The sequence below is a fragment of the Balaenoptera ricei genome, chromosome 2, assembly GCF_028023285.1.
Source record: "Balaenoptera ricei isolate mBalRic1 chromosome 2, mBalRic1.hap2, whole genome shotgun sequence".
Taxonomy (NCBI): domain Eukaryota; kingdom Metazoa; phylum Chordata; class Mammalia; order Artiodactyla; family Balaenopteridae; genus Balaenoptera; species Balaenoptera ricei.
Window position 1 is genome coordinate 158650358 of NC_082640.1, and position 23989 is coordinate 158674346.

Consider the following 23989-nt stretch of genomic DNA (forward strand, 5'->3'; position numbering starts at 1 on the left):
TACAAATCTGTAAAAGGAAGCAGATATGTGAGCAGAAATACCATCCAGACAGTAAGTGATAAACGGATTCACGGACTTTAATATGATTCCCCCTGGCCTCCGCTTCCTCCATGCCTCTGCTTTGCCTCTAGGAATAGAAAAACTTACCTGGGGAAGGCGGAAGACAAAAGCTCACAGAATTGCATTATAGAGGGTTAATCCATTTATCAGTTGCTATTTGGATTGTTTAATCAGTTTCTAAGTCATTGATTTTCATCTTCAGGGAGGCAGACAATTCTCTGCAAGAAAAATGTGGGCTGTTTGCGGCAGACAGAGGAGGGGGCCACACCCTGTGGCCTGCGGAGTGTGGGTTTTTCTTCATCAGTCACTGCATCTCAAAGAGGGATGTGTGTCATACAGAATGGTTTTGCAAATAATCTCCAAAAAGCAGGACGTCCGCAAAAATTTTATTCTGCCTATAAAATTTTCACTGCCCAAATCCAGAAAGAGGTCCCTTTCTTCTTTCTTTCTCAGTTGCCATCTTAACCATTTTTAGAACTCTCTCAGGACTTCCCTGGTGGTCCAGTGGTTGGGACTTTGCCTTCCAATGCAGGGAGTGCAGGTTCAATCCCTGGTTGGGGAGCTAAGATCCCACATGCCTTGCAGCCAAAAAACCAAAGCAAAAAACAGAAGTAATATTGTAACAAATTCAATAAAGACTTTTTAAATGGTCCACATCAAAAAAAAAAAAGAACTCTCTCAAGAAAATCCAAGTATGTCTATGAAGCAAATAAACTTGGGGTTTCCTGATTAAGCGACTATCATGGAAATCAATCAAAAGATGAACAGTAAGAAGAAGTGGGTTATATTAAATGTAGGGGCTGAGTGTAAAACAGAGCTAAGTTTCATGATTGCTATGAACTAGATATAAAATGTGGAGATGCCAATCACATCTTAGGTAGCTTCCTGCATGAAGAGTGATCAAAGAATCCCATGTATATCATCACACTAAACCTCTCAGGAAGCCCAGTCTCATCACCTGTCTCCTGTTCTCTTCGGGATTCCCTTTTATGTCAGATTTTCTCCCCTTTCACAAAATCTTTAAGCAACCAAAGAATCTGGTTTTCCTCCAACACACTATTCCTTGTGATTTATGAGGATGAAGAAGTAGAATATAGAGTATAAGAATGCCCAGATAATTCTACAGTTTTCACCACCAACAGACCATTGGTGGAACACCCTACCGAATCAGGGACTCCAATATGGCAAGAAATAAAAAATTCAGAAACAATCTAGTAGAGCAAAGCAGAGAGTGATGGAGAAATCAATCCTATGGAGAAAGACCAATGGAAGAGAATTTAATTCATGTGATGAAGAGAAGCTTCCAAGGAGACTGAAGCAGAGCAGGGTCCCCGCATATATTTGTTGGTTATACAAAGTTCCTGGCCAAAGGGATGAAAATGGTGATAAACTTCCAGCTGCAGGCCCTGGTGTGTACAGTTGTGACATGCCAGGTGAGTGGGTACCATTTTAGTCCAGCGAGGGCCCAGTGTAGAAAGTGATAGTGAGCAGTTAGACTTCATTTTCCAGTGAAATCCTTTCCACTTCAGTTCCTACTCTCCTCTCACAACAGCAAGCTCAAGCTTCCTTCCATCTTGGTAAAATGGCATGGGATGGACTAATCAATAGCTTTCACCTCTGGTTCTCGTATATTTTGGGGTATTTAGGATTAGTGAGGGTTCTCCCATGGAGCTCTCCCAAGTCCCCAGCCAGAAATGACCAGTCAGGCCTTAGGGAGAGCACGCTGTTGACATTGCTTCTATGACCCTTCGCCTGTCTATACGTGTATACACCTGCCTCATCACCCCATATTCAGTGGTTTACTCCTTCAGATCAGGGACCACATCCAACTCATTGTTGGAAAACCTATGTGTCCTGCACACAGGAAATGGTTAACAATGATGTGTGAGATGAATGGCTTAGAAAAAGATGGCAGAGAGGTAGGTAGGCAGCCCAGTGATGCCTCGGGAGCTCCTCCTAGGGGGACTGAGGCAGAGTTATCTGTCACTCTGAATATCACTCACTGCCTGGTTTATTTCCCCAGTCCCCAAAACGAAGAGCTGGTCCACGTCCAAATGAATGGTCGGTCATCTGGCCTGGGTCATGTCTAGCTCCCAGAGTACACAGAGTGGGTGGCCGAGAGCCCTGGGTTGCTGGAAGAACAACACTGTACTATTCCCTACTATGGTAGGTGAGACATCGTCCTGTACACAGACTTACAAGAAAAGTATAAGACTAGGACTCACTGTCTCTTGAGAAGGGGACACCAGTTTGTGCCTATCCACCCAGCCCCCTCATTCAACTGTTTTTTGAGAAGATGAAGAAACAGACACATATGACACTACAAAATGGTGACATATCTTACACTGATGCTTTACACACACTATTTCATTGATTCTCACAAGTATTTTGTGAAGTAGGGAGCATTTGACAGATGAGGTAACTGAAGCCCAAAGAGATTAAGGGGCTGGCTTCAAGCCCCAGTTAAGAAGTGGAGGAAGCGGGATTCACCCCTGGGTTGTCTGTGTCCTCAGAGACTCTGTCTCTAATAACACTTCTCTGCCTCTGGGAAGTCCAGAGCCAACGTTGCATATATAATATTTCATAAATGTGATTCACCCAGTACTTTATTTGGGAAGCCCAAAGCGATAAAAAGTATTGAGATTGGCCTGATGAAGCGGAAATTCCCTTTGAACTTAAGTTTAATGTATCTACCACTGTAATCCATCCTGGTGGCCCCATTTATTGTCATATACTCCGTGAAAACACTTCTCCAAAGAATTCCAGAGGCTCATGAAGGATTTTTTTTAAGTAAAGCTCACACCGTGGCTTTATTGGCCTTTGGCCTGACCCATCCGTGAGCAATTTCCTGGCACCGTCTATGAGGTCATTATAAAAAGGATTTTACTATAAATAGGAAGCTTGCCCAGACCTTGCAAGTGCATTTAAATAGAGATTCTGCTTCCGCTTATGGGAAATTGAGTCCCACTTTATAGAGCAAGATGACGGGGAGGCCATAGACACGAGTGGTATCTCGATGGCAGCATCCGCGATGATGGGTTTGGTTTTCTGTTGATGAATGTTCATGGGCTGAGATCATATAAGTGATACAAGGAAGCTGCTGAGAAACTAAAGTGAGCCTTGAGAGTTTAGGAGTTTACCTGGGGGGCGGGAGGGGAATAACTTTAAAAAGCTCAAAGGAAAAAAAGTGGAAATCAGAACAAAGTTCATGAGGAAATGCCCAAAAATAATAATAATAATAATAACAGAAGGTGGGAGGGAACATTCAAATAAATCAACCCAAGAGAAAGGAAAAGCCAAGCCCCACAGAGTCCCACCAGCACACTCGGGAAAGGGTGAGCAGTCATTCTGGAACGGCAGTGTGGCACATGACCATACTACAGGGTTTTTTACTTCAGTCAGGCCACGTGTCGAGGGCAAATAAGGCCCCAAATCTTCCTGAACTACCCCCGAGGCAGGGCTGTCTTTTCCCCTTTCAGCCTGATTTCTGCCGCAATACACCTGCCGCTCAAGAGGAAAATGAGCGGTGGGCACAGGCTGGGCACAAGCAACAGCCCTTCACCTGCTTCTGCCGAGACCAGAGCTGCAGCCCTAGTGTCCTAGGGAAGGAGGAAGCAAGCCAGAAGTTTAGGCTCCTCCATGGCACATCCACGAAAGCGTGACTTCACATCCTGGGCAGACGCTCCGACCGCCTGCCAGGGCCTGGTGTGCACAGACGTGGTGCCATGTCCCGTGCCCGCCACCCAGCCTGACCCCAGCCCCAGGCCAGCAGCTGTCTCCCCAGGGCCTGCTAGCAGGGGTGTGCAGAGCTCGGGAACCCCAGGGGCACAGAGAAGAGCCCTCCAGGAGGCGCTGTGCCTCTCCTCGCTCCCCTCGCTCATTCCCCCACCACCCTCCACGGCTGACAGCTCCCGTCCCTCCACGGGTCTGACATGTTGCCATGGCAACCAGAATCCTGGGCTCCGGCAGCCTCTGGTCTTGCCACCTGTTATTACTTCATCTCTCAAGTGTAAAGCCTCCTAGCCTGGTGCCATTTGGCGGTGCAGAGCGCATCTTCGGAGGACGGAGTAAAGAGAAGGGGAAAGGAAAAGACGGAGAGCGGAAGGCAGCCTCAGGCTGGCCACACAGGGCACACTGGACAGGCCAGGCTGGAGGAGGAAGCTGCGGAGACGGGGCGGGAGGGGAGGTGGGGGGGGGAGCCAACGTGCCTTCCCTTCAGAATCAGCGAGCAGGCCTCAGCTGGAGGCCACCGCCGCAGCCTGCTCCCTTCCACCCAGCCTTTAATGAGGGACCCGGGAGGGGCGGGGGAGGCAGCGGAAGGCTGAGGCTGTGAAGAGATCCGTGCTGGGCCCAAGTGGAGTAGAGCCAGGAGAGGGTTAAAGTGGCAAGATAAAGACTGTGGGGAAGGCTGGACCAGAGGGCACACAGAGCCTCCAAGCCTGGATAAACGGCCTTAATTCTCATGCTCTTGCTCGCCCTACGCCTTACGTGTTTACTCATATAAATTATCCCCAAGGCCTGACACCTTTTCTCATTGCTTCCCTAGAACTGATGAAAAAATAAATCCCACGGATCCAAGGAATAAACATGTTGGGATTCCATTCAGGCTGGTTCTTCTTGGCCACCTAATAGCAACTCTGGTCCTACCCTGGGGCTCCAGAGGGAAGACAAATGATGCCTTCCTCCCTGAATGTGGAAGGCGGGGCAGCTGGGGAGCCCGGTGGGGGGAAACAAACACCAGGGTCCACTCAGTACATGACCGTCAGACCTCACGCACCATTCTGCCACCTGGCCTTGAGCACAGGGTGAGTGTATGATAGGGACTGAGGAGGGGGTACTGCTAAGGCAGAATGATTCCAGGCCCCCAGATTAGTCCTCCTGGAGACGAGAAGGCCGAGGGCTGATTTAATAAGCCTTTGGGTTTATGGATGGGCCTAAGTCACCGTATTGTCAAAGACAACAGGAGACAGAAGGAACTGAAATGGCAGTGCATGCTACCAGAAAGCTGGACACGAGCGTGATTCAGCAGTTAAAGGCACGGTCGCAGAAGCAGGCTTCTCTGAAGAGGCGTCTGCACCTGGGAAGGTGTCCCTGGCCCAGGTTTGTTTGAGGGCAGGCCCATCTAGAGGCAAGAAAATATGCTAGATGATGTCTTAAGGCCCCCTTTAGGCCTATTATTTGAGGATTATAATAGGGCGAAAGAAGAGCGAAGTTTTTCAAACCCAGAGGAACTCAGCCTTTCATCCTTGCTTCATATTTGTGTACACATCTCTCTCCCTATTAGCCGTGAGCTCCCTGAGGGCAGGAGCGGTGTCTTTAATCTCTGAATCCCCAGCACCTGGCACAGTGATTGACACAGAGCTGACAATAAATACTTAATGAAAGGATGGCAAATCTTCACAGAGGTTTTTGGGAGGGGAAAAAAAAAAACAACTGCCAGGCAAAGGGAAGTGAAAGACCAGGAATTCAGTGGATGTAAAGTGTCCCCTGAGCACTGAGTGACCATCCAAAGGCACTGCCAGCATCAGTCCTGCCCATAACAGGGGACATAAAGAGTGAGGGGCAAGGCTTCCCTGGTGGCGCAGTGGTTAAGAATCCGCCTGCCAATGCAGGGGACACAGGTTCGAGCCCTGGTCCGGGAAGATCCCACATGCCGCGGAGCAACTAAGCCCGTGCGCCACAACTACTGAGCCTGCGCTCTAGAGCCCGTGAGCCGCAACTGCTGAAGCCCGCGAGCCTAGAGCCCATGCTCCACAATAAGAGAAGCCACCGCAATGAGAAGCCTGCGCACTGCAACAAAGAGTAGCCCCCGCTCACCGCGACTAGAGAAAGCCCGCACACAGCAACGAAGACCCAATGCAGCTAAAAATAAATAAATAATTTATTAAAAAAAAAAAAAAGAGTGAGGGGCAGAAGCAACATAAAGAGTGGGGGAGCCCACTGGAGAGAATAAAGTGGTGGTGGAGAAAGCCAGTGGGTCTGCCCTCCGGCGGGAATCCTCTCCCTTAGGCATTTCTTGGAAAACCAGGATGGAAGGAGTTAGGAACTCCCCGATTCATTTGGCCCCCAGGGCCCCTTGAACCTCACGTTTGGTCTCTTGCCAGGAGCCCTGAACCGGCCCGTGAGAATATAGGCCCTGTCTTACTATGTGCTTTGGTAGCTGTAGAATCTTTCTAAAAATTTTAAATGTGTGTCAGTCATCCCACCCTTCCTTGTACCTATCTCCTTTTCCTCTATCTTTATGGAACACAAAACTCATACCGTTAGACACACACCTTGTAAATATTTACTCCAAGACACTGTGCTGTAAAATCAGAAATCACGTGTCTGCTCACACTGATGTCTCCATCTTAATGGATGTATTTGGTTAGAGTTGCCATTTGCCAGGAGTTTGGACACCAGGTCACTACTTCCGGGACTAGATGGTCACATGACCCTTCGGTAATGTCCTTTGTGCTCCAGCCTTAGGCCAGCAACCCCAGGTCTGTTACTGACGCTTCGGAAGAGTGAGAAAAAGACTAAGCAAAGTTGATTACTTTTCTCAGTGCTGATTAAGGAAAGCACAAGATGTTTCCATTTTCCAGTGGCAGGTCATGTGGGTCAGTTCATGCCCTGGTGTAGCAACTTGTTATTGCCACCAAATGAGTCACTTGAGGGGGAAAACGTCTCACTTGAGAGGAGCTATGTCAAAAGGGCTGTGAATGAAGTGGTGTCATTCCTGAGAGAAATGCAGGACATCCCAGTGCTGTAGAGCAGGATAAGCCTCGTCTGCTTCAGTTGTCAGGATATTATTATCGTGATGTCAGAATTCAGCAAGCTCCCTTCCTCTCTTGCTCAGCCTTGCCCCTCTCCACCCCTCCTCACCACCACCTCCACAGGACTCGGGTATGTCAACCCCTCAGTCCACAAGGGACCAGCATTTTCTATGTCCTTCAGACTAAAAAGCAGTACTCAGGCAAAAGAAAAGGTTGAGTCTCAAGCATCAGACCTGAGGATGGGGAGAGAGTCAAGGGACCACAGAGCTGACAGGCAGCCCAGCCCAGAGATGAGGGCCTAGACCAGGAACACACCCAGAAAGCAAGCCGGGAAGCGGGTGCTGGGAGCCACAGAGACATTTGCCCGTGGTAGGACAGGGCCTTAGGAAAAGAATGAAAACCAAGTTTCTCCCCCCAGATTTAACAATGTGACCTGTTTCCTGGTTACCGGACTCGGTGCATCCAAAAGTAAAAAGAATTAAAGGGAAACACAGATTGGCCATCGGTCTTCAAGAGCTGGATTTCTCTAAGGCAGTGGTTCACATAGTTCACGTGACTTCTTAAACATGCAAATTCTAGGCCTCCACCACAGATCTACTGAATCCAGAATTCTGGGGTGGGAGATCCGGGAGTCTGCGTTTTAAGGAACAGGTGATTCCGATGTGCTCAAGCTGGAGGACCACGGCTCTAATGAGACATGTGACAGTCATATCACATTGTGTCATACACATCTGTTAGTGCTGTGCTGTATATGAATTAATTTATTTCACCATTGCATAACCCTATGATACAGAGGCATTAGTGTTCTGATTTTACACAGATGATACTTAAGGCACGAGGAAGCTTGTCTAAAGTCACGCTACATTGGCCCTGAACCCAGGCAGTATGGCTCTTAGCTGGCCCACCTGATACTATCCTGCCACGGGTACATACAACAACACACCCGAGGGAAGTCAAGTCAGAGTGGTCAGCAGGCCCTGGAGGCAAGGGCTTCTCAAATTTGAGTGTTGTGCAAATAAATCACTTAGGGGTCCCATTAAAATGCAGATTAGGATTCATAGGTCCAGGTAGGGCCTGAGAGCCCCCATTTCTTACACGCTTCCCCGTGGGGTAGCCAAACATCCAGGTTTGCCTAGCACCGAGGTGTTTCCAGGGCACAAAACTTTCAGTCTAAAACTGGGAATATCCTGGGCCAACCTGGACAGGTTGATCACCTGAGTCCCGGGTGATGTGGATACTGCTGACCACACTTCGAGAAGCAAAAATGCAGGCCCTCAAGGTGAGGAGTTTGGATTGTATTCAAGTGTGATGAAAGTTTTGAGAGCATGGCATGGCATAATCTATTTTATACTTTTGAAAGACCACTTTGGCTACTCCTTGGAATAAAGACTATAAGAGGTAAGAACGAAGGCAGAGAGACTAATAAAGAAGTTGCAATGATCCAGACAAGAGCCAGTGGTGATAGGGATGGAGAAACGGAAACTGATTCGGGGTATATTTTGGAGGGGGAGCCAAAAGGGTGGTGAAGGAAAACAGAGCCAAGGATTAGTCCTAGGATTTTCACTTCAGGTACAGCATTATTTTTTTTTTTTTTAAGAACAAGGTCAGAAAGAGATATAAGAGCTTGGAAAGACTGAGATATAGAATGAGAGAGAAAGATGCAGGAAAATTATTGAACTGAGTGATGTGTGATTTTTTTCTAGAGCAAAACTCATTTACAAATTAAAGTCTCAAGCAGAATTTGTAAACGGGGGTTCCATATAACATCATAAACAGCTAAAGTTCATTCTGAAGATTAAATTTGCCTGCTATGGACTGAATTGTTTCTCCCCTAAAATGCATATGTTAAAGCCCTAACCCTCAATGTGATGGTATTGAGAGATGAGACACTTATGGTGGGATTAGTGCCCTTATAAGAAAAGACACCAGAGAGCTTGCTTCTCTCTACCGACATGTACCAAGCAAAGACCATGTGAGGATACAGCAAAAAGATGGTCATCTCCAACCCAAGGAGAGAGTCCCCACCAGACACCAACCCTGCCATCACTTTTACCTTGGACTTTCAGCCTCTAGAACTGTGAGAAATAAATTCCTATCGTTTAAGCCACCCAGCCTATGGTATTTTGTTACACAGCCCTGGCTGACCTTGATACTGCCCATTAATACATTCATTTCTTTTGAAAAGCCACTATGCAATATGATGCACTTGACAATTGGCCTACAGGGGGAAATTAAGAGACATCAGTAGGACTATGATAAACATCCCAGGTTGAGATTGGGATCCATCACTTGGGGTTCCAATGTCCTGACATAGCTGAATGGTGTCCAACTCAAGCACATTCACATCTCATCTTCTCATCTTGCTAACTGTGTGACCTGGGGAGAGTTCCTCAACCTTTCTGAGCCTCTGTTTCCTCATCTGTAAAATGAGAGTAATAGCATGTGCCTCACAGACTTGCAAACATTACACGAGATGACGTGTAAAGTGCCTGGCACAAGTAGGTATTCCACCATGTCTCTCCCTCTTTCTTTTCCTCTGTAAAATAATTTTATTTCTGAAAAGGCAGGAAAAAAGATCAAAGGTGTAAATAAGTAGGCTTTCCCAAGAAGTGACACATGACTGGAGAATTCACATTCATGCTCTGTGTCCAAGGGCACATCCCTCAGTCTCTGTGTGCCTTGGTGTCCTCTAGGGGACATGGCACCTACCTTATAAGGTTACTGTGAGGAATGAATGAGATAAATGTGGCATGCCTAGCACAGTGTCTGACACATTCAAGGAATGTCAGCAAGTATTATTGCCCTTGTCATTGATCAGGACACGAAACTCTTCAATCCCGAACATTCTAGGTAATTAGGCCAAAAAGGTGAGAGAAATAAAAGAGGCTCACAGAAAGGCAAGTGGCAGGTAGATGCCGGATCCTGGGGAAACGGGATGGTAAACACAGGGATGCACACCGGCTAGATTCTGCTCCACGGCTTCCTGCCACGGGGTTTCACATTTCCATCTTATTTCCCCAATTAGACCAGAAGTTGTCCTGGGACCAAGCCCACATGTTATGTCTTTTTGGAGCCCCAATTACACTTGGCCCCGCGAGTGGGTGCATGCACAGTAAGCGCTCAGTAAATACTCATGTTCAGCTTATGTGGAAGGATTGGGCTCCCATATCTAAGATTTAGCAAAGGATGTGCCAGGGCTGGGTCAGGCTCTGATAGTTCCTCCTGATGCCAGTGAGACCCCCATAGGCAGTTAGCTTCCCAGCAACAACATGGCCACAGATGGGCCCCGACTCAGATTAGCCATTTGTGGTCCTGGACATGCTCTGCTGGCCTGAATGGCACAGAGATGGGATGTCGGCACCCTCAGAGTGTGGGCCTGGTGCCAGTCACCCACGTCACCTCAGGAAGGCTCACGGCAACCCCGTGAGGGCAGAATGATTGTTCTCTCTGTTTTACGGATGAGGCAACGAAGGAGCAGAGAAATGTAAGTAACTGACGCACAGCTACACAGACAGAAGATGGCAGGGTGGCCGAGTTGTGATTCACACACTGGCCCAGCCAATTCCAATGGCATTTTCTCAGTCACTGGGTCAAGAATGTGGATGACCCACAGGTCTGGAGAGTTAACTCCAAGTATACCTTCAAGGCCAGAGCAACCTCAGATTCTTCTTTGCTTTGTAATCTGTAAACTGTTTAGTGAAATAATAATTCACCTAAGGAACACCGGTTGTTAGTTTCCAAATTTGCTCTTTGGGGAGCGAGAAGCAGCTCACTTTTCCAGACAGAGCCCTGGATCTGAACTGCCCTCTCTCTCCCCAGTAATGAAGCCTGAACTTCCTGCGTCAAGGTTGGGTAAGTGGTGAGTTGTGTGGGTTTTATAGGTTTTCAGGCACCTTTCAGACTGATCCAGAATTCTTAAGCTTGTGTCAAACGTGATTTTCACTCTCTCTCTTAAAGCTGTATCCATTGCCCCTGGGATGTATGTTAGAGGACAGAGATGTCAGAAGACTAACATCTGTTCGATCTTTCCCATCAGTGTGGCAATGACATCATATGCTTCTTTTAGATAATTTACACATTATCAGACTAATTTTCAGATTATCTAATCAGCCAACATTACCCTTAATCAACTCGGCTCTCCTCTTTCAGTTCTGCAGAGTACAACATGCCCTCCAAAGGCACACTGGTGTGGGGACTTTTCTTCTCTTGACAGATATTGAGAGCCTAGCTATATGCCAGGCCACCACTATTAGACAGAAGACTGAGACCTCCCGGGACTGAGGACAACCCAACTTCCATTCCAGGGACCGGAGAAATAGGCTTGGAATAAATTTTATAGATCCATACTTTAAAACACATTTCCCTCGTAGGAGCTCCAAGTATGCTGTAGAGAGCACTTTACATTCATTTATGCTATTAAATAAGAGATACACCATACGATAATTTATAATATGCCACACATATTTCTTTATAAATCATTTGTTCTTACTTCTAGTAATTGTTACCATGGTTCTCCTTTTCCTACAAGATGACAACTACACAGCCTGGCAGAGAAGACGCTTCCAGCTGTGGCCCCTGCCCACGTTCCATCATTTCTCCAGTACCACTGTCAGACACAACTACTACCAATTGTCTGAACGCACCATGCTGTTTCACACCTCCCTGCCTTTGTACACGCAGTTCCCTCTATCTGGGAAGCCCTCTCCCACCCAGTAAATTTCTCCTCATTCTTCAAGGGCTAACTTGAAGGTCACCTCCTCAGGGAAGCCTTTGCAAACCCCCTAATGCTTTTTAAACGTTCTAATGTTTCTAACGTTCTGAAGCTTTCAATGCCCTGCAGGGCTTTTTAAAACATAGATTGCTGGCCCGCACCCTCAGAGCACCTGTTTCCAGATGGAGCCAAGGATCTGCATTTCCAGGAAGTTCCCAGGTGATGCTGATGCCACACTTAGAGCACTACTTCCCTGAGGAGTAGAAAGCGTGCTGTGCCTTTGAGCCCTTGGCTTCCTTCACCATATTCTATACGTACCCTATTACACATTCCTGCTCACAGCTGAGAGCTCCTCGAGGACAGGGACCAAGGCAGTATTCGATACATGGTTACTAAACCAATAGATGGGTGGTGGATAGATGGATAAATCGATGGATGGACAGATGAATGTATTAGACTGAATTTATTCACACAGCTTTTTCATACAGGTCCGTGACCTCAGACATCCCCATACCCACCCCCCAAAAAAGGTACCTTGAAAACCTCGTCTATAATAGATTCCCACTGTGCAGAGAAGGTAAAAAGAAATTCAAGTAGAGCTTTCACACTGTGAGCCTGTGTCAAAGGAGTTTTGAATTCTAACCCAGTGCTCTTTCTGCTACCCTGTTTACCAAGGTGACATTTAAGGAGTCACGACAGGATGCCTCTGAGTGACACCTCTCAGAGTCCTAACTGCCCAAACCCTCCCTCCTTTTATTTGTATGTATGTAGTCTATGTCTGTGTGTATCTATATGTATGCACGTATACACACATGTGCACACACACAGTGATTTCATTTGTAGAAAGTAGATGAAGGTGGTCAGAGAAACAGAAGAAGGAAGAAGAATCCAGCCTCCCACAGGGAGGAGAAGGGCAGCAGCTCAGGTAGGGAAGACCCCATCAGAACACCCTATCTCCCAAGGGGGAGTGTCTGAACTCCAAGCATCCCCGGGCTGCCTGGAGTTGAGACAGAGAGGTCAGGACACAAAGGAAAGGGGACAAACCTACCAAGGAGACAAACAGTGTATATTCAGGAGAAAATGAGAGACTAGGAGAGGAACAAAGGCGGGAGAACATCAGCTGGGAGGGGGCGGAGGATGGGAGGAATGGCAGTCGAGTGCTGAGCTGGCAGCACAGGGCAGCATGGTGGGGGGGGTGGAGGGGCGGGGGGCGGTCAGTGCTGGCTCCAGCACTCCGCTCTGCCCTTTCAGCAGCAGCAGGAGCAAGGATGAGCAATGGGCTTTGCTGGAGACACAGCCGGGGGGATGCAGCAAGGGACAGCAGGAGGACCAAAGTCAAAAGGTCTCTACTGCTGCAGGTGGTGCAAACGCAGATGCCCGTGACATTGACAACTCCTGAGTCTGTAGGGCTATTTTTCCCATAGGCCTGTGCTCACAAGCAGCGGGGGTCCCGCTGCAGCTCTGCTCAAGAGGGAAAAGTCAGCATTCCCACCTCACTGGCATCCAGAACTTTCCCTGGGGGGACTGCAGATTAGCCTCTTGGATTAAGCTCTCTTGCCTCCCTCCCCCACTCCAAAAGCCTTGCCAAGGGAGGATCACAAAGCGGAGACCTTAGGATGCTGCAGAGCTGTCACATTCAATTCACCACAGAGCCCCAGTGGCATTTAGGGGCAGGATGGATGGGAGCCCACCCCCACCCCAAACAGTGGGAGCAGCTAATGACTGGCTATTAATGATGCTGGCAATCAGCACTCACGAGAAAATGGTTGGGGGGCCGCTCACCAGGGGAATGTGGGAGGGAACAGAGCACACATTCAGAGAAGCAAACAGATTGGTGGTGTTTGTGGCGCAGGGAACCTGGGGAAAGCCACTGTCTCTTGGATTTGTCCAGAGAAACTGGGGAAGAGGAAAGGGAGGGCTTCTGTGGACATTGAGGGCCTTTCTGCCGCACCCTCCCTGCTAGTAAAATTAGAGCTAATCACAGACTTCTCAGAGGCCTCATGAGGAGATGTTGTTAAAATGGTGTTTGTGAGGGTTCTGGAACCTTCCTCGTGTGAGAAGACCCCAGATGAGCCCAGGTACAGCTATTCTTTTCTATGCAGTTTTTTTATGTGTGTGTGTGTGTGGGTCTGTGTCTGTGTCTGTGTGTGTGTCTGCGTGTGTGGCCTCACCGCACAGCATGCGGGATCTTAATTCCCCAACCAGGGATCGAACCCGTGTCCCCTGCAGTAGAAGTGGGGAGTCTTAACCACTGAACCACCAGGGAAGTCCTCTATGCAGTTTAAATCCCTTGGGTAGTCGGATGATCCTTTAGGAAGAACCCAATTTCTCATCAGCAGGGAGAGGGGAAGGGGAGTCGAGGAGGGCTGGAGTGAGAGTGCTCATGGGCAAACCCACAGAGAGAGGAGAACACACGGCCGGATACTTAGGGATGCGTCTCCATCCAGGAGAAAAGATGCAGCTTCCTCCCTAAGCAAGGCTGTCTGGCCTCACGGTGAGGACATGAAGAGACAGAAGACACTGACCCACAAGACTGCATGAGGAGATCCTGGTGGACAGAGAAAAATAGGGGCCAGTGCCCATCTTGGAAGTCAACAGACAGGCAGGAGGGGCCCGCAGGAATGGCTAAGGAGGAGACCCCCTGGATCCACTGGGGGTCCGCAGTATACTTGGGGGTCACAAGGAACCCTCCTCTGTGGCTGCTATCACCGTGCACACACATGAAAGAGACCCAGACCAAAGAGAAGCACCCCAAACCCCACGGCTCGAGGAAAGCACCTATACACAGGGACAAAACGGCCTGACATTTGAGAGGAGATGTAAAGGAGATAAGCCAGCAATGGGGGATGTGAGAAATCATACCAAGCTAATAAATACTTTAGAGAGAGCAACCATCACTAGTAAACACTTTCCAGACAGCAACTCAAATCAAAGTAGATCATTCTCGGACTCCTCGCAGCATGAGACAATAGCTATGCCTTCGCCACTTAGATCAGAGAAGGGATGAGAGGAGAGACAGGGAAATGCAAAAACCAGCTGACCAGTACAGGTCAATACATTTTCCTTTCTGGAAGACAAGGGTGACTGAACCAAGGGAACCTCTCCCCAGGGGGCAGGCAGAGACCTCAGCATCATAGCTATTCAGAAGCTGGCACGGGGAGGTGGGTACCTCCTGCCTGCTTTTCAGGCTCTGTCCAGATGACAGTAGTTGGTAAGAAAACAAAGGGTCTGTCACATGAAAGGCTTGAACCCTGAAAGAGAGCAAGAATTAAAGAAGGTGCTATGGCCTGAACTGTGCACCCCCCCCAAACTCATATGTTGAAGCCCTAACCCCCAGTACCTCAGGATATGACTATATTTGGATCTATGGCCTTTAAAGAGGTGATGTAAGAGCAAAAGTTAAAATGAGACTGTTAGAATGAGCCCTAATCCAATCTGGCTGGTGTCCTTATAAAAAGAGGAAATTTGGGGACTTCCCTGGTGGCGCAGTGGTTAAGAATCCACCTGCTAATGCAGGGGACATGGGTTCAAGCCCTGGTCCAGGAAGACCCCACATGCCGCGGAGCAACTAAGCCCATGCGCCACAACTACTGAGCTTGCGCTCTAGAGCCCGTGAGCCATTACTACTGAGCCCGCATGCCACACTACTGAAGCCCGCGTGCCTAGAGTCTGTGCTCTGCAACAAGAGAAGCCACCGCATTGAGAAGCCAGTGTACTGCAATGAAGAGTAGCCCCCGCTCACCGCAACTAGAGAAAGCCCACATGCAGCAATGAAGACCCAATGCAGCCAAAAATAAAATAAATAAATAAATTTATTAAAAAAAAAAAAAGGAAGAGGAAATTTGGACACACAAAGAGACTTTGGAAGTACACGTGCACAGAGAGATGACCATGTGAAGAGGTAGCAAGAGGGCAGCTGCCTGCAAGCCAAGGAGAGAGGCCTCTGAGGAAACCAACCCTCATGGCACATTGATCTGGGACTTCCAGCCTCCAGAACTGTGAGAAAACAAATTTCTATTCTCTAAGCCAGCCAGTCTTTGGTATTTTGTTATAGCAGCCAAGGAAACTAAGACAGGAGGCAATGCTACAGAGGGAAAGTTGGGGTGGGGATTAGGGGAAAACCCACACTAATCCAAAGAAAGGTTTTGGCCAAGGTGTGTTCATTGTTTCAGATATTTGGTGAAGGCAGCCAATTGACATCAGCTGATTGAGTTGATTGACTGAAATGCACAGGAATCACCCTCAAACCCTAGAGTCTAAATATTTTTAAAGGTCTGATCCCTTGAATTACACTGAATTGTTCAATTTAAGAGCACCTACCATAAAATCCTTTGAGCAAAATTAAAAACACATGGCATGAATCCACGCCCACATGCGCCTCGGCTGTGAAAGCGTGTGCTCAGCTTCCCAAGGCACCCCTTTCCCCTTCACGAGTAGAGCCTGGGTACAGAATGTCACCACCCTTGGCCTGATTTCATCAACCAAGCCTTCTGACAGGTCTCCCATCCTCTAGCTCTCTCCTGGCTTCAGTCCATCTTCTCCAGGATGACCCAGCCATGTGGCTGACAGGGTCTTGGTACTCCGGCCAGGTGTCAGGCCTGAGCCTATGAGGTGGCAGAGTCGAGTTCAGGACACTGGTCCACCAGAGACCTCTCAGCCCCTCGTAATATCAGTCGGTGAGAGCACTCCCGGAGATCTCCATCTCAACGCTAAGACCCACCTCCACTCAACAACCAGCAAGATGCAGTGCTGGACACCCCATGCCAAACAACTAGCAAGACAGGAACACAACCCCACCGATTAGCAGAGAGGATGCCTAAAATCATAATAGGTTCACAGACACCCCAAAACACACTACCGGCTGCAGTCCTGCCACCAGAAAGACAAGATCCAGCCTCATCCATCAGAACACAGGCACCAGCCCCCTCCACCAGGAAGCCTACACAACACACTGAACCAAAATTACCCACTGGGGGCAGACACCAAAAACAATGGGAACTACAACCCTGCAGCCTGTGAAAAGGAGACCTCAAACACAGTAAGTTAAGGAAAATGAGAAGATGGAGAAATACACAGCAGATGAAGGAGCAAGGTAAAAACCCACCAGACCAAACAAATGAAGAGGAAATAGGCAGTCTACCTGAAAAAGAATTCAGAGTAATGATAGTAAAGATGATCCAAAATCTTGGAAATAGAATGGAGAAAACACAAGAAATGTTTAACAAGGACCTAGAAGAACTAAAGAGCAAACAAACAATGATGAACACCACAAAAAATGAAATTAAAAATTCTCTAGAAGTAATCAATAGCAGAATAACTGAGGCAGAAGAACGGATAAGTGACCTGGAAGAGAAATAGTGGAAATAACTACCACAGAGCAGAATAAAGATAAAAGGATGAAAAGAATTGAGGACACTATCAGGGACCTCTGGGACAACATTAAACGCACCAACATTCGAATTATAGGGGTTCCAGAAGAAGAAGAGAAAAAAAAAGGGGACTGAGAAAATATTTGAAGAGATTATTGTTGAAAACTTCCCTAATATGGGAAAGGAAATAGTCAATCAAGTCCAGGAAGCGCAGAGAGTCCCATATAGGATAAATCCAAGGAGAAAACCAATATACATATTAATCAAACTATCAAAAATTAAATACAAATAAAAAATATTAAAAGCAGCAAGTGAAAAGTAACAAATAATATACAAGGGAATCCCATGAGCTTAACAGCTGATCTTTCAGCAGAAACTGCAAGCCAGAAGGGTGTGGCAGGACATATTTAAAGTGATGAAAGGGAAAAAACTACAACCAAGATTACTCTACCCAGCAAGGATCTCATTCAGATTTGACAGAGAAATTAAAACCTTTACAGACAAGCAAAAGCTAAGAGAATTCAGCACCACCAAACCAGCTTTACAACAAATGCTAAAGGAACTTCTCTACACCGGAAATACAAGAGGAGGAAAAGACCTACAATAACAAACCCAAAACAATTAAGAAAATGGTAATAGGAACATACATATCGATAATTACCTTAAATGTAAATGGATTAAATGCTCCAACCAAAAGACATAGACTGGCTGAATGGATACAAAAACAAGACCTGTATATATGCTGCCTCCAAGAGACCCACTTCAGACCTAGGGACACATACAAACTGAAAGTGAGGGGATGGAAAAAGATATTCCATGCAAATGAAAATCAAAAGAAACCTGGAGTAGCAATTTTCTTATCAGACAGAATAGACTTTAAAATAAAGACTATTACAAGAGACAAAGGACACTACATAATGATCAAGGAATCAATCCAAGAAGAAGATATAACAATTATAAATATTTATGCACCCAACATACTTCAATACATAAGGCAAATGCTAACAGCCATAAAAGGGGAAATCGACAGTAACACAATCATAGTAGGGGACTTTAACACCCCACTTTCACCAATGGACAGATCATCCAAAATGAAAATAAATAAGGAAACACAAGCTTTAAATGACACATTAAACAAGATGGACTTAATTGATATTTATAGCACATTCCATCCAAAAACAACAGAATACACTTTCTTCTCAAGTGCTCAAGGAACATTCTCCAGGATAAATCATACCGTGGGTCACAAATCAAGCCTTGGTAAATTTAAGAAAATTGAAATCATATCAAGTATCTTTTCCAGCCACAACACTATAAGACTAGATATCAATTACAGGGAAAAAACTGTATAAAATACAAACACATGGAGGCTAAACAATACACTACTAAATAACCAAGAGATCACTGAAGAAATCAAAGAGGAAATCAAAAAATACCTAGAAACAAATGACAATGAAAACACGATGACCCAACACCTATGGGATGCAGCAAAAGCAGTTCTAAAAGGGAAGTTTATAGCAATACAATCTTACTTCAAGAAACAAGAAACATCTCAACTAAACAACCTAACCTTACACCTAAAGCAATTAGAGAAAGAAGAACAAAAAAACCCCCAAAGTTAGCAGAAGGAAAAAAATCATAAGGATCAGATCAGAAATAACTGAAAGAGAAATGAAGGAAACGATAGCAAAGATCAATAAAACTAAAAGCTGGTTCTTTGAGAAGATAAGCAAAACTGACAAACCATTAGCCAGTCTCATCAGAAAAAAAGGGAGAAGACTCAAATCAAAAGAATTAGAAATGAAATAGGAGAAGTAACAACTAACACTGCAGAAATACAAAGGATCATGAGAGATTACTACAAGCAACTATATGCCAATAAAATGGACAACCTGGAAGAAATGCAAAAATTCTTAGAAAAGCACAACCTTCCAAGGCTGAACCAGGAAGAAATAGCAAATATAAACAGAACAATCACAAGCACTGAAATTGAGACTGTGATTAAAAATCTTCCAACAAACAAAAGCCCAGGACCAGATGGCTTCACGGGCAAATTGTATCAAACATTTAGAGAAGAGCTAACACCTATCCTTCTCAAACTCTTCCAAAATATAGCAGAGGGAGGAACACTCCCAAACTCATTCTACGAGGCCACCATCACCCTGATACCAAAACCAGACAAAGATGTCACAAAGAAAGAAAACTACAGGCCAACATCTCTGAGGAACATAGATGCAAAAATCCTCAACAAAATACTAGCAAACAGAATTCAACAGCACATTAAAAGAATCATACACCATGAGCAAGTGGGGTTTATCCCAGGAATGCAAGGATTCTTCAATATACGCAAATCAATCAATGTGATAAACCATATTAACAAATTGAAGGAGAAAAACCATATGATCATCTCAATAGATTCAGAAAAAGCTTTTGACAAAATTCAACACCCATTTATGATAAAAACCCTCCAGAAAGTAGGCATAGAGGGAACTTACCTCAACATAATAAAGGCTATATATGACAAACCCACAGCCAACATCATTCTCAATGGTGAAAAACTGAAACCATTTCCCCTAAGATCAGGAACAAGACAAGGTTGCCCACTCTCACCACTATTATTCAACATAGTTTTGGAGGTTTTAGCCACAGCAATCAGAGAAAGAAAAGAAATAAAAGGAATCCAAATCGGAAAAGAAGAAGTAAAGCTGTCAGTTTGCAGATGACATGATACTATATATAGAGAATCCTAAAGATGTTACCAAAAGACTACTAGAGCTAGTCAATGAATTTGGTAAAGTAGAAGGATACAAAATTAACGCACAGAAATCTCTTGCATTCCTATACACTAATGATGAAAAATGTTAAAGAGAAATTAAGGAAACACTCCCATCTACCATTGCAACAAAAAGAATAAAATACCTAGGAATAAACCTAGTAAGGAGACAAAAGACCTGTATGCAGAAAACTATAAGACACTGATGAAAGAAAATAAAGATGATACAAACAGATGGAGAGATATACCATGTTCTTGGATGGGAAGAACCAACATTGTGAAAATGACTATACTACCCAAAGCAATATACAGATTCAGTGCAATCCCTATCAAACTACCAATGGCATTTTTCACAGAACTAGAACAAAAAATTTCACAAATTTCACAAAAGACCCCGAAGAGCCAAAGCAATCTTGAGAAAGAAAAACAGAGCTGGAAGAAGCAGGCTGCCTGACTTCAGACTATACTACAAAGCTACAATAATCAAGACAGTATGGTACTGGCACAAAAACAGAATTATAAATCAATGGAACAGGATAGAAAGCCCAGAGATAAACCCACATATGGTCACCTTATCTTTGATAAAGGAGACAAGAAAATACAATGGAGAAAAGACAGCCTCTTCAATAAGTGGTGCTGGGAAAACTGGACAGCTACATGTAAAAGAAGGAAATTAGAACACTCCCTAACACTACACACAAAAACAAACGGATTAAAGACCTAAATGTAAGGCCAGACACTATAAAACTCTTAGAGGAAAACATAGGCAGAACACTCTATGACATAAATCACAGCAAGATCGTTTTGGACCCATCTCCTAGAGGAATGGAAGTAAAAACAAAAATAAACAAATGGGACCTAATGAAACTTAAAAGCTCTTGCACAGCAAAGGAAACCATAAACAAGATGAAAAGACAATCCTCAGAATGGGAGAAAATATTTGCAAATGAAGCAACTGACAAAGGATTAATCTCCAAAATATACAAGCAGCTCAGGCAGCTCAATATCCAAAAAACAAATAACCCAATCCAAAAATGGGCAGAAGACCTAAAAAGACATTTCTGCAAAGAAGATATACAGATTGCCAACAAACACATGAAAGGATGCTCAACATCACTAATCATTAGAGAAATGCAAATCAAAACTACAATGAGGTATCACCTCACACCTGTCAGAATGGCCAGCATCAAAAAATGTACAAACAATAAATGCTGGAGAAGGTGTGGAGAAAAGGGAACCCTCTTGCACTGTTGGTGGGAATGTAAATTGATACAGCCACTATGGAGAACTGTATGGAGGTTCCTTAAAAAACTAAAAATAGAACTACCATATGACCTAGCAATCCCACTACTGGGCATATACCCTGAGAAAACCATAATTCAAGAAGAGTCATGTACCACAATGTTCATTGCAGCACTGTTTACAATAGCCAGGACATGGAAGCAACCTAAGTGTCCATCAACAGATGAATGGATAAAGATGTGGCACATATATACAATGAAATATTACTCAGCCATAAAAAGGAACTAAATTGAGTTATTTGTAGTGAGGTGGATAAACCTAGAGTCAGTCATACAGAGTGAACTAAGTCAGAAAGAGAAAAACAAATACCATATGCTAACACATATACATGGAATCTAAAAAATAAAAAATAGTTCTGAAGAACCTAGGGGCAGGACAGAAATAAAGGTGCAGACATAGAGTATGGACTTGAGGACATGGGGAGGGGGAAGGGTAAGCTGGGATGAAGTGAGAGAGTGGCATGGACATATATACACTACCAAATGTAAAATAGATAGCTAGTGGGAAGCAGCCACATAGCACAGGGAGATCAGCTCGGTGCTTTGTGACCACCTAGAGGGGTGGGATAGGGAGGGTGGGAGGCAGATGCAAGAGGGAGGGGATATGGGAATATATGTACACGTGTAGCTGGTTCACTTTGCGATACAGCAGAAACTAACACAGCATTGTAAAGCAATTATACTCCAATAAAGATGTTAAAAAAAAAAACACACATGCCATGTCCACAGTTATTCTTCACCCCATGATCCTTGAATGACCCACATCTTGAAGCAAGCCCTAAAGATCCCATTATCCCCTCCCATTCTGATTTTGGGGTGGCCCAGAAACCATAAGGAATGTTGTAGAGGGAAGTCACATGGTGAATGCTAAGCCCTTTGTGACTCCCTAATTCATAACTGGAAGTTGAGGAAGGAAAGAAAGCATAGAAATGGAAACACAAATCTTCAGGATCATTTTGGGTCTTCAGAGCCCAACATCCCAAGTGACAAGTGTACCCAGATCATGTTTGCTGATTGAGTGCTCAAGCGAAGAGCATGGAGGCTCCAGGGCCGTGTTTCTAAGGCAGGAGAACCCTTACCAAAAGTGTGACCCTATAAGAGCCAAGACAATGAAGCAAGAATATTCTATGTCTCTTGGTGGCCAAGGAGACATCTGGAATGTCTGTCTGAACTGACACACCCCACGGCTTTGCCCACCTCAGGTTAGCAGCTGTGAATGGATCTTCTGGAGCTGAGGGAAAAGAGTAGCAGGTCTGGCATTTGACAATGGCCAGGCAAGGATGTTTCTCTTCCGCCTTAACACTTACCTCCCATCCTCTGGGAACAGAGCTGGGTGTGCCACACCTGCCCGGCTCACTCTAAGCTTAGGGCTCAGCTGACCCACAGGGGCATCTGGGGCTGGGCTGAAATAGCCAACTCACCACAGGTCCTTGAGACCAATCAACAGGTGCCACCAGAAGATGCCCGAGGTGAACAAAAAGGAATGCTCCATAGCCCTGCCCACCCACCTCATCACTCCCCCAACCCAACAACTGGGAACTCACGTCTGTGGTTCTCGTTTCTGTGGTTGGGTGGGGACCGGGTCTCCTGGTCTTGGGCCTCATCCCCCTCCTCGCTGGCCAGGTGAGTGTGAGCGTAGTGGTAGCTGAGTCCCGGCCGGTTTTTATAGCGCTTGCCGCAGACTAGAGAGGAAAAGAGGAAAGGAAGGGAAAACGCAAATGTTAGCAACCTCTGCAGCCACTGCCATCATTCTCCCAGGCAGTGACTCCCATCCATCCACCCCAGAGCTGGGTTTCCCCGAAAAAGTGTCTCCCACTCCCAACACCCCCGCACCCTCACCCCAGCACCAACACCGCTGCAACAGCATGGACCCAGGTAAAGAAAAACCATAGAAGACGGAAGTTGAACTGTGTAAGAGCGCCATCATTTCCTAGCTGTGAGACCCTGGGAAAGTCACTTGCCCTCTATGTGCCTCAGTTTCTTCGGAGGGAAAATAAGAGTAACAGTAGTACTTAGCTCTTCGGTTGTTATGATGAGTTAATCTCTATGCAAAGCACTTAGAACAGTGGTAAGGGTGATAAGTATTATAACTTTGGTAAGGGTGACACTTATTATAACTTTGAAGTTAAAAGGCATTGCGAGTCTATTTAGTCCAACACCCCATGGCACAGATGAAGCAAGTGAGGCCCAGCAAGGTTAAGTGATTTGCCTGGGAACACACAGCTGGTTGTGGCAGAGCCACTGGAACCCAGGTCTCCTGGATTCCTGTGCAGTACTCCTTCCACCACCCTGTGGTTGACTCTGTATGAAGTCAGAGTCAAAAAGTCAAAAGCTTTACATGGATCATATTTTTGATCTATCACCCAGTGATTTTGTGCCAGAAAAACACATTCCACTTCCACCATGAAAACCGTGAATCTGAGGCATCCTTGGTAGATGTCACAACCAAGAGCTTGTGCCCTTGATGGCCCGGGAAGCCTCTGATACCCCGAATCTCTAAAAATGTGTCCTGGCAGGCACTACCTCTGAGGTGGACGGTAGGAGACAAGGGCAACAAGCAACACAAATATGATTTCTTGGAGCCAAGAAGAAAGGGGCAGCTCCCTTGGTTGGCTGCTCAGTACCTAAATGGCTAAGACTAGACCACTGCCACCACCCTCCCCGTCACAAAGCCCAATATCTCAGCCTGTGGAGGGATGGCACTGCTGGTAGCAGAAGCCACAAGGGTCTTCCAGTAAAAATCCCGTGCCAACCCTCTCATCTTGTCCCCACCTCTCCCCAGCAGAGCAAACCCCACCGGATCTGCTGGAGTAGCTGAGGTTGCCAGCTTTAAGAGACTCTCCCTTCACGTGACTGGGTTATAGCAGTGAGTGTAAACACTTCACAAGGTGGAAAGAGTACAGACTTCATCATCAGACATGGGTCCCAATCCCACTTCCAGGTGCCAAAGTTGCCCAGCTGCATGACCTCCACAGTATAGAGAAGAGCTATTACCCACCCCTCTTTCTTACTAGATTCTC

At 45.9% G+C, this 23989-nt stretch overlaps 1 protein-coding gene across 7 annotated transcripts in view; it reads right to left on the reverse strand.

Moving 5' to 3' along the window:
• DPF3 (double PHD fingers 3) overlaps positions 1-23989 on the reverse strand; it is a 253600-nt gene that overhangs the window by 58781 nt on the left and 170830 nt on the right. For all 7 annotated transcript variants that reach the window (XR_009500960.1, XR_009500959.1, XR_009500961.1 and 4 more), the window contains exon 7: positions 22514-22651. Coding sequence is in view for 4 of the 7 variants with exons in the window: in XM_059914563.1 (XP_059770546.1) it covers positions 22514-22651 (138 nt within the window). In the remaining 3 variants the exon portion in view is untranslated. The remainder of the gene's footprint in view (positions 1-22513; positions 22652-23989) is intronic.